Source organism: Engraulis encrasicolus, chromosome 22 (assembly GCF_034702125.1).
Source record: "Engraulis encrasicolus isolate BLACKSEA-1 chromosome 22, IST_EnEncr_1.0, whole genome shotgun sequence".
Taxonomy (NCBI): domain Eukaryota; kingdom Metazoa; phylum Chordata; class Actinopteri; order Clupeiformes; family Engraulidae; genus Engraulis; species Engraulis encrasicolus.
Genome location: NC_085878.1, coordinates 35,346,842 through 35,359,341, shown reverse-complemented (window position 1 = coordinate 35,359,341; position 12,500 = coordinate 35,346,842). Strand labels below are relative to the sequence as shown.

Here is a 12,500-nt window from a genome sequence, read left to right as displayed (position 1 = left end):
CACATATAGTACAAAAAGAGAGACACACAATGACATGCTGTACAGTATACACACAAACATGCACTCACACGCACACAAACAAACCAAGTCAACACTATGACTCATACACCATCCACACAGACAGAACTGGGCGACAGATGATCATTTCAAGGGCTGTGTGTGTGTGTGTGTGTGTGTGTGTGTGTGTGTGTGTGTGTGTGTGTGTGTGTGTGTGTGTGTGTGTGTGTGTGTGTGTGTGTGTGTGTGTGTGTGTGTGTGTGGGTGTGTGTGTGTGTGTGTGTGCGTGCGTGTGTTTGAGTGTGTGCGTGCATGCGTGCATGTGTGCATACAATACGTGCATTTGTGCGTGGGTGTGTGTGCGTTTGCGCGTGTGTGTTCATGCGTGTATGCATGCCGCTTGCCAGCCTGAAGATCTTCAGCTGCCCAAATTAAAATCAAACAGCTGACTATCAATAATGAAGCTCTCCACTCTCCTCAGTTCTTCCTGTGGGGAAAGAGTCGCACACAGGAGCTGAATGCACTTCAGTGAAACTATATTATAAATTCCCAAAATAAATAAAAACAAAGATAAAGTGGGGTAACAAAAGTTTTGTGTCGAGCCCATTGTCAGTGTTCACAATTATTCCCCCCCATATTACTCTTGTGGAATACATGGGTTCACCGTGTTTATAAACAAAATGTGAGGAGGGGCAAGAAACGGCAAGACAAGCCAACCACGTGAGCTAATTTTTTGACCGGCAGCAGTTTCCAACAATCAGAGGTTGAGTTGTACGCAGCTAGCGTCGTGCAGCCAAGAGAAAACAAAAATTTAGAGCCCATGTATAAGGCACCGAGCGAAGCTTCCAGAGAAAGACAAAGGCGCAGACGCCAGTTCTACCTCTACCTGTGTGGATATAGAAACGCTTCTTCCTGAAGGACAAAGAGAGGGCGTTTTGTAGATGTATGATATTCAGTACGTATGTCTAACTGTTTTTTTTAATGTATTTTTTCTTATACTTCAGTAAACATTGTTTTACTCAGTTTCATCTTTTACTTGACATGTTTCAAGGGTATAGCTTCCGTCTTCATCAGAGGGTCACATGGATGTTAATGCGTGATGTGTTTTTTGAGAGGGTGTTTTGTTCTTCAAGCCGCCCAAGATACATCTGATTCATATATTGGGTTATGATGGGCTCGAAAAACATGATTTTAAAATCTTTCATGGCAGCCCATTAACTCCTCTCCAAATGCAAATTCACAGTTATGATTTTCTTTTTGACTTCATTTATGATAATACAATGAAGATGGTGACAGGAAGCGAGTGGGGAGAGAGAGACGGGGAAGGGCTGGCAAAGGACCCGGGCCGGGAATCGAACCTGGCTCGGGCGCATAGTAGACGAGTGCCCTACCGTTAGGCCACAGTAGGGCCTACAGTATTCACAGTTGCATTCAAACTCGTGTCATTAAAACCAAAAGTTTGAAATCCATGACTTGTGATTCTGCACATAAGGTTGGAAAAGCCTAATAAGGCCCCCTTTAAAGGTGTACTTTAGATGATCTCAACCAAAGGAAACAGGGCTGACAATAGCTTGAGATGAACTTGGGCAAGGCATGGGATCATGCTGAAAGCCCTGTAGTAGTGTCAGCCCAGTATTAGGGTACACAATGTGTGGCAAACCACAGCGGCAGTAAGCCCCTCCGGGGTAATTTAGGGACACTCCAAGTCATGACCTAGTGTTTATCACTACCAAGATCCAGTGACACAATGTTGCAGTTGTGGTCGCTTTTGGCTTTTTTTTTCATTTTCCGTGTGTGTGTGTGTCTCTCTCTCTCCTCTTCACCTCCTTCTCCCTTTTTAATTCTCTTGTTCTCGACTGCAAATCCCCCTATTCTACTTTCATCTGTCTTGGGTACACTCCCACTGCATGCTCTTCGCCCAACCAATTTAGGCACCATGGCTTTATCTTGTTTAAGAATCCCCTTATCTTGGTTTCTCTGAGCAGAGTCTCCATCACTCTGTCAATTCCCACATTCTCTTTCACCCTCTCTCTCTCGCCCTCACTCTCCCTCTTTCACACCAGTCTGTCTGTCTGTCTCTCTCTCTATGTCTCTCTCTCTCTCTCTCTCTTTCTATCCATTTCTACCCAGTTATCTTTCGCCCCAGCCTTTCTGTCTGTCTGTATGTCTCTCTCTCTCTCTCTCTCTCTCTCTCTCTCTCTCTCTCTCTCTCTCTCTCTCTCTCTCTCTCTCTCTCTCTCTCTCTCTCTCTCTCTCTCTCTCTCTCTCTCTCTCTCTCTCTCTCTCTCTCTCTCTCCTCCACTATTATGCATCTAACCCATCTCCTCCTCATATAACAGCCCTGCATATTTCACAAGTCATCAGCAGCTGCCTCATAGAGGGTTTGGCCAGGGGCTGCCGGGCAGTGCCAGAGCTGGGCCGGGGTCGGGCCGGGGACGGGCCGGCCCCATTGAGCTGATCTGCCTCTCCTGGCAAGAGAAGGGGACCCAGGCACACAGCGAGCGACCAGCCCAGGGATGGGAGAGGGGATGGGAGAGGGGATGGGAGAGGGGATGGGAGAGGGTAGTTGGAGACAAGCAAGGCAGACTGGGGAGACGCTGTCAGAGCTGTGGAGGAGACAGACATGGAGAGGAAGACGGAGGCGAAGGAAAGCTCATCACTCATCCTGACAGGCACATAATAACGCACATTAATAAGAAATGCGGGTCCCCTTTTTACGATGTAGAGACTGAGAGGGACAATGGCGAAAAGATGGGAGGATGAGAGAGAGAAGGAGTGAGAGGCAGACAGAGACAGGAAGGTTGAGACTAAGAAAGAGAGTGAGAGAAAGAAAAAGAGGGAGAGAGAAAGAGAGAGAGAGAGAGAGAGAGAGAGAGAGAGAGAGAGAGAGAGAGAGATAGAGAGAGAGAGAGAGAGAGAGAGAGAGAGAGAGAGAGAGAGAGAGAGACAGAGAGAGAGAGAGAGAGAGACAGAGACAGAGACAGAGACAGAGAGGGCAGACGGGAGAAATAGAGACTGACAGGGACTTCGAGAAAGATGGAGGGAGAGAGAGAGAGAGAGAGAGGGAGGGGTATGGAGAGAGGTATGGAGAGATGGAATGAGAGAGACAATACAAAGAGGGAAACAGCGATGGGGTGTGGGGGTCTGAGAATGACAGCTGCACTGAAGTCTTTAATAATGCACTGATTAGAATGTCATGTAGGCCACAACCTCACTGTTTTTTATCTCTCCTCACATTTCTCTCTCATCCACTCTTGCGTCATCTCTTTATTATTTCTTTATTTTCTCCATCCCCGTTTTCACACAATCACTCATCTGCCTGATCATCTATCTATCTATCTATCTATCTATCTATCTATCTATCTATCTATCTATCTATCTATCTATCTATCCTCCATGTTCTTTCATCATCTCAAAATGCAAATAAAACACTACATCTCAATGATTGTGCAGTGTGTGTGTGTGTGTGTGTGTGTGTGTGTGTGTGTGTGTGTGTGTGTGTGTGTGTGTGTGTGTGTGTGTGTGTGTGTGTGTGTGTGTGTGTGTGTGTGTGTGTGTGTGTGTGTGTGTGTGTGTGTGTGTTTGATTGCGCTGATGTGTCCACTCGCCGGCCTTGGGTACATTGAGATGAGGCAGTAGCATATCAAAGGGATGCATACATCGTACTCTGTGGAATGCCTTATCGCATGGCAGTACCAGTGCCAACACCATCATCACCACCACTACCATCACTACCACCACTACCATCACTACCTCTACTACCCCTAACCACCATCTCTACCACTACCGTCACTGCCACTACTACCCCTAACCACCATCACTACCACTACTACCCCGAACCACCATCACTACCACAGAGGCGGTTCAACACTTTTGACAGTTGAATATAACAATCATGGTGGTGATGATGCAATTCTCTATGTCTTAAATTAACAATGGAAAATCTACTGTGCACCACTCCCTATCACCACTACTACGATACCACTACTGTGCGTACAATTTTGCCATGTTGGTTGAATTTAACACTGATAGTGTTGTTCAAATTCTCTGTTTTAAATTAACAATGTAAAATGCACTGTGAACCAACCCTCTCCACCCTTGACCAACACCAACACCACCATCCCCGACCACCCCCACCACCAGCACCATCTCCATCACCATTTCCACGACCACCACCACCACGACAATCATTCAGTGTTTGTTCGATTCTTTGTTTGGAATGTGTACTGAAGGTCAGTCCTCACCACCATCACCATCACTGCCATCACCACCATAACCACCACCACCACCACCATCGCCACCGCCACCATTACCACCATGACATCCATTCAGTGTGTGTCCGATTCTGTGTTTTAAATGAACAATGCAAAATGTACTGTACGCCAGCCATCACCATCCCTCATCCCCACCTCCACCACCACCACCACCTCCACCACCACTACCACTACCACTATCACCATCTCCACCACCACTATCACCATCACCACCGCCACCAACTCCACCATCGCCACCTACACCATTACCACCATGACATCCATTCAGTGTGTGTCCAATTCTGTGCTTTAAATGAACAATGCAAAATGTACTGTACGCCAGCCATCACCATCCCTCATCCCCACCTCCACCACCACCACCACCACAACTACCACCACCACTACCACCACCTCCACCTCCACCACCACCACCACCACTACCACCATCACCATCTCCACCACCACTATCACCATCACCACCGCCACCAACTCCACCATCGCCACCTACACCATTACCACCATGACATCCATTCAGTGTGTGTCCAATTCTGTGCTTTAAATGAACAATGCAAAATGTACTGTACGCCAGCCATCACCATCCCTCATCCCCACCTCCACCACCATCACCACCACAACTACCACCACCACTACCACCACCTCCACCACCACCACTACCACCATCACCATCTCCACCACCACTATCACCATCACCACCGCCACCAACTCCACCATCGCCACCTACACCATTACCACCATGACATCCATTCAGTGTGTGTCCAATAATGTGTTTTGAATGAACAATGCAAAATGTACTGTACACCAACCCACACAATCCCTCATCCCCACCTCCACCACCACCACCAACTCCACCATCTCCACCACCACCACCACCACCATCACCAGCACCACTACTACCACCACCACCATCACCAGCACCACTACCACCACCATCACCACCACCAACTACCACCACTACCACCATCATCACCACCCCCACCATCTGATCCCATGTGGCAGCGCCCCCTGACGCAATAGGTTGATGAATGGATCGCTCTCCATGCGGCATTAATAATTCAGTGTGCGCTGCAGAAAATTATTTTACACTCTTCAGATCATGATCAATTAAGGCGCTACTGTACATTCACACTCACTCAAAAGGCTCAGGCCCATTGATCGCTACAGTACGTGCCTCAGCTCTCACTCTGTCCTGCTCACAGTGGAGAGAGAGAGAGAGAGAGAGAGAGAGAGAGAGAGAGAGAGAGAGAGAGAGAGAGAGAGAGAGAGAGAGAGAGAGAGATAGAATGATAGAGAGAGAGAGAGGAAGAGAGAGAGAGAATTGTATTGAATTGAGAGAGAGAGAGAGAGATAATGATAGAGATAGTGTGTATGAGAGAGAGAGAGGAAGAGAGAGAGAATTGTATTGAATTGAGAGAGAGAGAGAGAGAGAGAGAGAGAGAGAGAGAGAGAGAGAGAGAACAAGAGAGAGAAAGAACGAGAGAGAGAGGAGGGAAAAAATACCTTCCAGAATGCAAATACATATCCATAGTCATTTATAGTGTGTGAGACTGAGCTGGAATCAATAACGCACCCCCATCACAACCCCCACCCCTCCACCCCCCATCGATTCCCACCACTGCCAGACAGTGGACAGATGTGAGCCTGATTGTGCTCATGCTAGGCGGTGGGAACGTTGCTCACAGGAGGGATACAGTACAGCACACCGGTGGGAACTGCTGGGGGGGTGATTATACAGAGCTGGACAGGGTGACAGATTAGGGCTCTGTTCACACTGCAACTCTGTCAGCCATTCCAGTTCAATTGGTACCCTATGGAAAGAATTGCCAGGAAAGCGGTTGGGTCATTGCGGTGTAGCTCACAGTTTTTAAACAAGGCACAAGTTTGTTAAAAAATGGTGTCCAAAAATAGAACTTTTTCAACTTTTGGCACGACATTTCTAGAATATGTTGGTTTTCCTTAGTCATGGGCAGCAGTGATATAAACATCCAGTCTTGACCATACAGTATACTGTAGGTACACTACGTACGTATCTTAGCAACAAGAAACAAACTTTGACAATCCTTATATAAGGAATAATTACCTGTCGACATGGCCTACACATCTATAAACTGCACTAAAACCCTTCTTAAGGGGTTAGGGTTAGGGTTAGGGTTAGGGCTACATTCATTTTGACAAAGCAATGCTAATTTTGACAAAGTAGGGGCATATTCCAAAGAGGTGGCTGAAGAGACTTGCAGGTTTATCCACTACAAACCTCTCCTGGATCAGAGGTCAGGGGTTAGAGCAGGGGTGGGCAATTATGTCAGCCCAAGGGCCACATTGGGTTTTAGCATGTGGCCCCCAGGCCTGAGGTTGCCCACCTCTGGGTTAGAGTAATGTTTCTCAACGGGGGCTGTATAGCTGTTGGGGAGCCCTAGGGGGACATTTAGAAAGATACAGCTGAGAGGGGGTGGTGCTTAGTTGTCATTGGGGTGCATTAGTCTATTTCATTTTCTAATACTAAGGTGGGTAGGCTTATGATGAGGTCAAATGAGTGTTAGGAGGCTTATGATGAGGCCCAAGGGGCATTTCATTATTGTGCTATCTGAAATCAGAATTGAGTAGCCTATGTATGCACACATCCTCATTCTCGTTGATCGTGCGGTTCTCGCAGGAGAACGGCTGCCTGCCTGGCGGACCGATCATAAAAGTGCTTCACGGGATTGTGCAACCACCGTACTCGAGAAACTGAGATTAAAATGCAAGGTAGCGTATTTGGGCAAGGTCGCTGGCCGTGGTGCTGAAGTAAAGCTGGGCTCGAGAATGGCTACGGATTATAACGATTCTCTGGCTCGGGAGTACGGGGCTCCGTTACCTGCACCCTCAGATATGAGATCCGAGATCTGAGCGGACATCCCCCAGCAGGTGATGGTGGGAGAGCGAGCATAACCATGGAGGAGTGAGGGCGGAACTCCAGATGAATCGATCGGGATGACAGAGAGAGGAGGTGATCGGGGCAGGTGGCGGGTGCAAGCGAGAAAGCGAGCGTCTGCCTGGGAACAGGCGAGCGGAGAATAAATGCGGTGTGGATAATTGAGGGGCGTGCAAAATATCATTGCACTGAAATTCCATCGAATGGTAGTTGAGAGGAGAATGAGACTCAGGAGGAAAAATATTTTTTGCGCTGAATTCCAACGAATGACAATTGAGCAGAGAATAGAGTGCAAGTGGTTAATTTACACCTGTCAAATTAAATTACGCTTCTTCCGAACTTTCTTTTTAACAAATGTATTTATTTATTTATTTTATTTTATTATTATTCGTAATATTTTGTGGGGGGATTTTCAAGCCTTTATTGGTTATTTGCAGACAGGATAATGGGGAACAGACAAGAAATGAGTTGGGAGAGAGAGACGGGGAAGGTCTGGCAAAGTACCCAGGCCGTGAATCGAAATCGGGTCGGCCGCATGGTAGACGAGTGCCCTACCGTTAGCGCCATAGTAGGGCCTTCACAAAAATATTTCCATTTATTCAAAAAAGGCTGCAAACCTCTCACTTAGGGTTTGGGTAGGGAACATATTCTGGTAGGTCATTTTGCCAAAGCAGCGCATATATACATATATGTATTCCTGGACCTCCATACCAGAGAGACGGCTGGATAAGTGACTTACTTGAGCAGTATGCAGCCGGTGCCTGAAGGGGGCGCTGTCCAGAAGACCTGTATGCTGGTCCTCCTGCGGGGAGTGCTCTCCGTCACGGCAGGGGGGCAGTTGGTCATGAACTGGGTGTCCTCCTCATCAATGATCTACAGTAGTTGTGGGATGGGTACATGCGCACACACACACACACACAAGCACGCACGCACACATATACACACACACGCAGACACATACATACACACGCACACGAATGCGCGCACACACACACGTACACACACACAACACAAAACACAAAAAAGGGAGAGAAGTCAGAGCAAACTAAAGCTTAGCAAGTTCAATATAATCGATAATCAAGGCACAAGCAGGCTAAAATGTATGGCACAGCACAGCACAACTCAGTTGCTCTGTACTGCAAAAATACTGCGGCTCAAATGACAGAAAAGTCAATAAAACACAGTAAAACTTACAAAAAATCTATTTACTTTATTTAAGTCTTAAGGGAAATCACAGAAGAAAGCAAATTTAAAGCTAGGCACAAACTTTGCTTGTTTGTGTGTAGTTAATCCAAGTGAGAAATTGGAAAATCATGATGAATGTCCATCAAGTACATACACAGGCCCTTTCTTGTCTTCGTTTATTACGGTGATTAATGCTTAATTATACCCTGCCAGAAGTTTCAGCAGCCGACTTCATGTAAAAGCGTGGCTGTGTTTGCAGATTATGGTTAAATTAAAAAAAACTTGAAGTGGGGGCAGAGTATGTGTGTCTTCCCTGAGTCAATTCACTTGTGTACACACACGAGATTCAAAACCAAGCAACTAGTTTTCTACAGCTCCTCATCCTGAATTATTATGCATTACTGTCTGTGAACCATAACAGAGAGGTCATGAGTGGTCGAGAGTGAATGTTGTGAGAGTAGACGATGAACTAGTGAAGCAGGAGAGACTACAGCAGAGGAAGAACAACGAATGTGCATTTCAAGTAGACTTCATTTGCAAAAGCCTATTTTTACAACATCAATGTCATATACAGTATACTGCTGGCAGTAAGTTACTGTAGCATACAAATTTGCACACATCCTGTGGAAGGCATAAATAACTTGTCTTTGAAAGAGTTATGTTTGATTTTATGTAGGCTACAATATAAGTACATCATCTTATTCATGGCTGAAATGTAAATGAATGTATGACCACCCAGTATCGAGTAAAGAATATGGATAAATCAATAGCCACGGTGCTTAAAAATAGAATAAAGGAGCTCTTTTTGAAAACACATTAAAACTCTTTTCTGTGCTATTCTCATACGTCTTTTATTTTTACTGTTATTTCAAGGTAGCTTTGGAGCGATTGGAACTGGGTGAAGGCAATATTTTTCCTTACCAAATCCAAGAGACAGCAAAAAAGCAGTGGCTGTATTGATATGACATTCACAGAGAATAAAAGCACAATAAAACTAGAAGCACTCAGAGAGCGCCGACCTCCACCAAGTTAGCTGCTTCATAGAACATTTGACTATGTTACACCCTATTTTCATTTCAAGTCTTTCTGCCTTCTTTTTGTGGAGTTACAAATTAGAATGTTTTGCCCCGCAATTCAATTTATGGTCACTAAGGGCTTCTAGATTTATAGGCCTGCAATGGTGAAGAATCTTTAAAAAGGTCCTGGTTCCGGTTTGTGATCCGTATCACCACCAGAATTTAATCGCGTTTTCCTTGACACATTACCAACAACTCCACAAAGTTTCGTCCAAATCCGTTGATTGGTTTTTGAGTTATCCTGTTGATAGAATCTTTTAAAAAGTCCTGGTTCCGGTCCGTGATCCGGATCACCACCACAATTTAATCACTTCTTCCTTGGGTCATAATCAACAACTACACAAAGTTTCGTCCAAATCCGTTGATTAGTTTTTTAGTTATGCTGCTGACAGACAGACAGACAAACAGACAAACCAACGCGACCGAAAACATTACCTCCTTGGCAGAGGTAATAAATATTTTGAAGATGCATATGGTGTTTTGGAGAAGAGCTCTCCAAATATTACTCCTGTCATCATTTGTGATAATGCCAAAGTGAGTTGAGGATGTTGTCAGCTTTGAGACGTGAGGATAGCAAGACGATAGTGTTCCTGAAAGGTCAGAACTGGGTTATGCACTCTCGGCTTGGAGAACTTTACTGGGAGAGACAATGCAAGGCTTTGAATTGCTTCATTAGAGGCACATTTCTGTAATATTCTCTGTGTGTGTGTGTGTGTGTGTGTGTGTGTGTGTGTGTGTGTGTGTGTGTGTGTGTGTGTGTGTGTGTGTGTGTGTGTGTGTGTGTCTGTGTGTCTGTGTGTCTGTGTGTGTGAATGTGCGCGCTGACACGTGCGTGTGTAGTGTAGTGTACACTGTGTCAAGGCGTAAAGAAAGAGTGTGTGTTTGAGTTTCAATCCCCTCCCTGACTTTCCTCATCTCTCCTCTCACAAACACAAAGGGATCTGCATCAGCGATGTCAGTGGGGCATTTTCTTATCACTTGGTCTGACAGAACTACAAATTATCCTGACAATGCGTTCTACAAGATACTCAACAACTCTAGCACAATGCACACCCTCGCTCCCCACAGCCGTGCTGGATGTCCTCCAGACTACATTTGTAGTTTTAACCCATTGACGCCTAAGGCACCTGCAAAAAAGGGCGCTGAATGCCTGAGCCCTTTTTAAGAAAAGCTGCCCTCAGTCTATAAAAACCTAAATATCTCAGCTTCTGAAGGACATAAAAATATGCACTCAGTTGCATTTAAATGCTAAGACCCTCATCTTTCATTAGAGTGTGTTAGCCACGGCAGGGCCTTCTCTGTAGTACTATGTTGGAACTTCATTCCGGGGATGTCATGTGAGCGTACCAGCATACGGTATCCTATTGTGCTTGTTATATTTTCTAAAATTAAAAATTCACACCTTATCACACTGATACATTTCTCAACTTTTCCTTTATCTCTGTGTGTTTCTTTATGCATTTTCTTTTTAATGTATTCAAAGCAGGTGCTTTTTCATGCTTTCTCATACATCTCAGAACTCACAAGGACACAGAGGCAACTTCCATTACAATAAATTGTGACAATGTTCTAAATCTAATCTACAAACACACGCAGCCCAGACACACACACAGACCCACACGCATGGACACACACACACACACACACACACACACACACACACACACACACACACACACACACACACACACACACACACTACACACACAGCCAAGTCTCTGCCATTTCCCATGAAATTACGCCACCATCCGTTATTGAGCGCAGGAAATCGTATTTCATGAGACCTGTCAAATGATACAAAAACAGTCCTGTGTACCAAAGATATATTTTCGTAAATATTTCCCTGCTGTCGGCAGAACCAAATGGCATACATATCCTTCAGCTGTGCTCTCTACTCCCTCCCCTTTGCCTTGGTAAGGGATGTGATTTCATGGCACCCCAAGCATTGCTCTCTCTGCACCCCATAAAAGTGTCAGTGCTGAATTCCCGCTGTCGCCACACACACACACGCGCACAAAACACAGACACACACAGATCACACACACACACACACACACATCACACACACATCACACACACACAGATGATCAAACACACACACAAACACACACACACACACACACACACACACACACACACACACACACACACACACACACACACACACACACACACACACACACACACACACACAGAACACACACAGAGAACTCACACACACAAGCACAGACATGCACACACACACACACACACACACACACACAGAACAAAACAGAACAACACACACACACACACACACACACACACACACACACACACACACACACACACACACACACACACACACACACACACACACACACACACACAGAACACACACATGCAGTCTCAGACAAAGTTTACTTTGGCCTCCCCACCTACAGCACCAACCCCTCCCACCCCACCTCCCTCCTCGGTCCCCAACTGCACTGCTCTGCTCCATCCCTCACAGGCTGGATAAAGCAGCTCTGTGCCCCTTTCAGAGAGCTGGATACCAGCGGCAGATGGTGTGTGTGTGTGCGGTGCATGTGTGAGGAGGATGTGTGTGTGTGTGCATGTACGCGTCTGGGTGTGTACGTGTTGGGTACGTGTATGTGTTGTGTTAGCCTATGTATGTGCATGTGCGTGTGCGTGTGTGTGTGTGTGTGCTTATGCACGCTGTGCATGTGTGTATGTGTGTGTGTGTGTGTGTGTGTGTGTTTGCATGGCCTGTGTTTGTGTGTGTGTATTTGGTGTGCACTTAGTGTGTGTTTAATGTGTTTAGTCTGCATATATGTGCACTGTGCGGCGGTGTGCAGATCTCTACGGTGCCATGCGGGGAATGCGAACGCCATAAAAGCCAGCTGTGTGGAGAGCCTGGCTGGCACACACGCACACGGACACCACTCTGACCTTCGACCTTGGAGCTGGGCTTCACTCTGACTGAGCATGTGTGTGTGTGTGTGTGTGTGTGTGTGTGTGTGTGTGTGTGTGTGTGTGTGTGTGTGTGTGTGTGTGTGTGTGACACTGAACATGTGTGTG

General features: G+C 46.1%; 1 protein-coding gene across 3 annotated transcripts in view; it reads right to left on the bottom strand.

Moving 5' to 3' along the window:
• Positions 1–12,500, bottom strand: part of spon1a (spondin 1a) — a 163,773-nt gene that overhangs the window by 137,343 nt on the left and 13,930 nt on the right. For all 3 annotated transcript variants that reach the window (XM_063189021.1, XM_063189022.1, XM_063189023.1), the window contains exon 3: positions 7,919–8,052. In XM_063189021.1, coding sequence (XP_063045091.1) covers positions 7,919–8,052 — 134 coding nt within the window. The remainder of the gene's footprint in view (positions 1–7,918; positions 8,053–12,500) is intronic.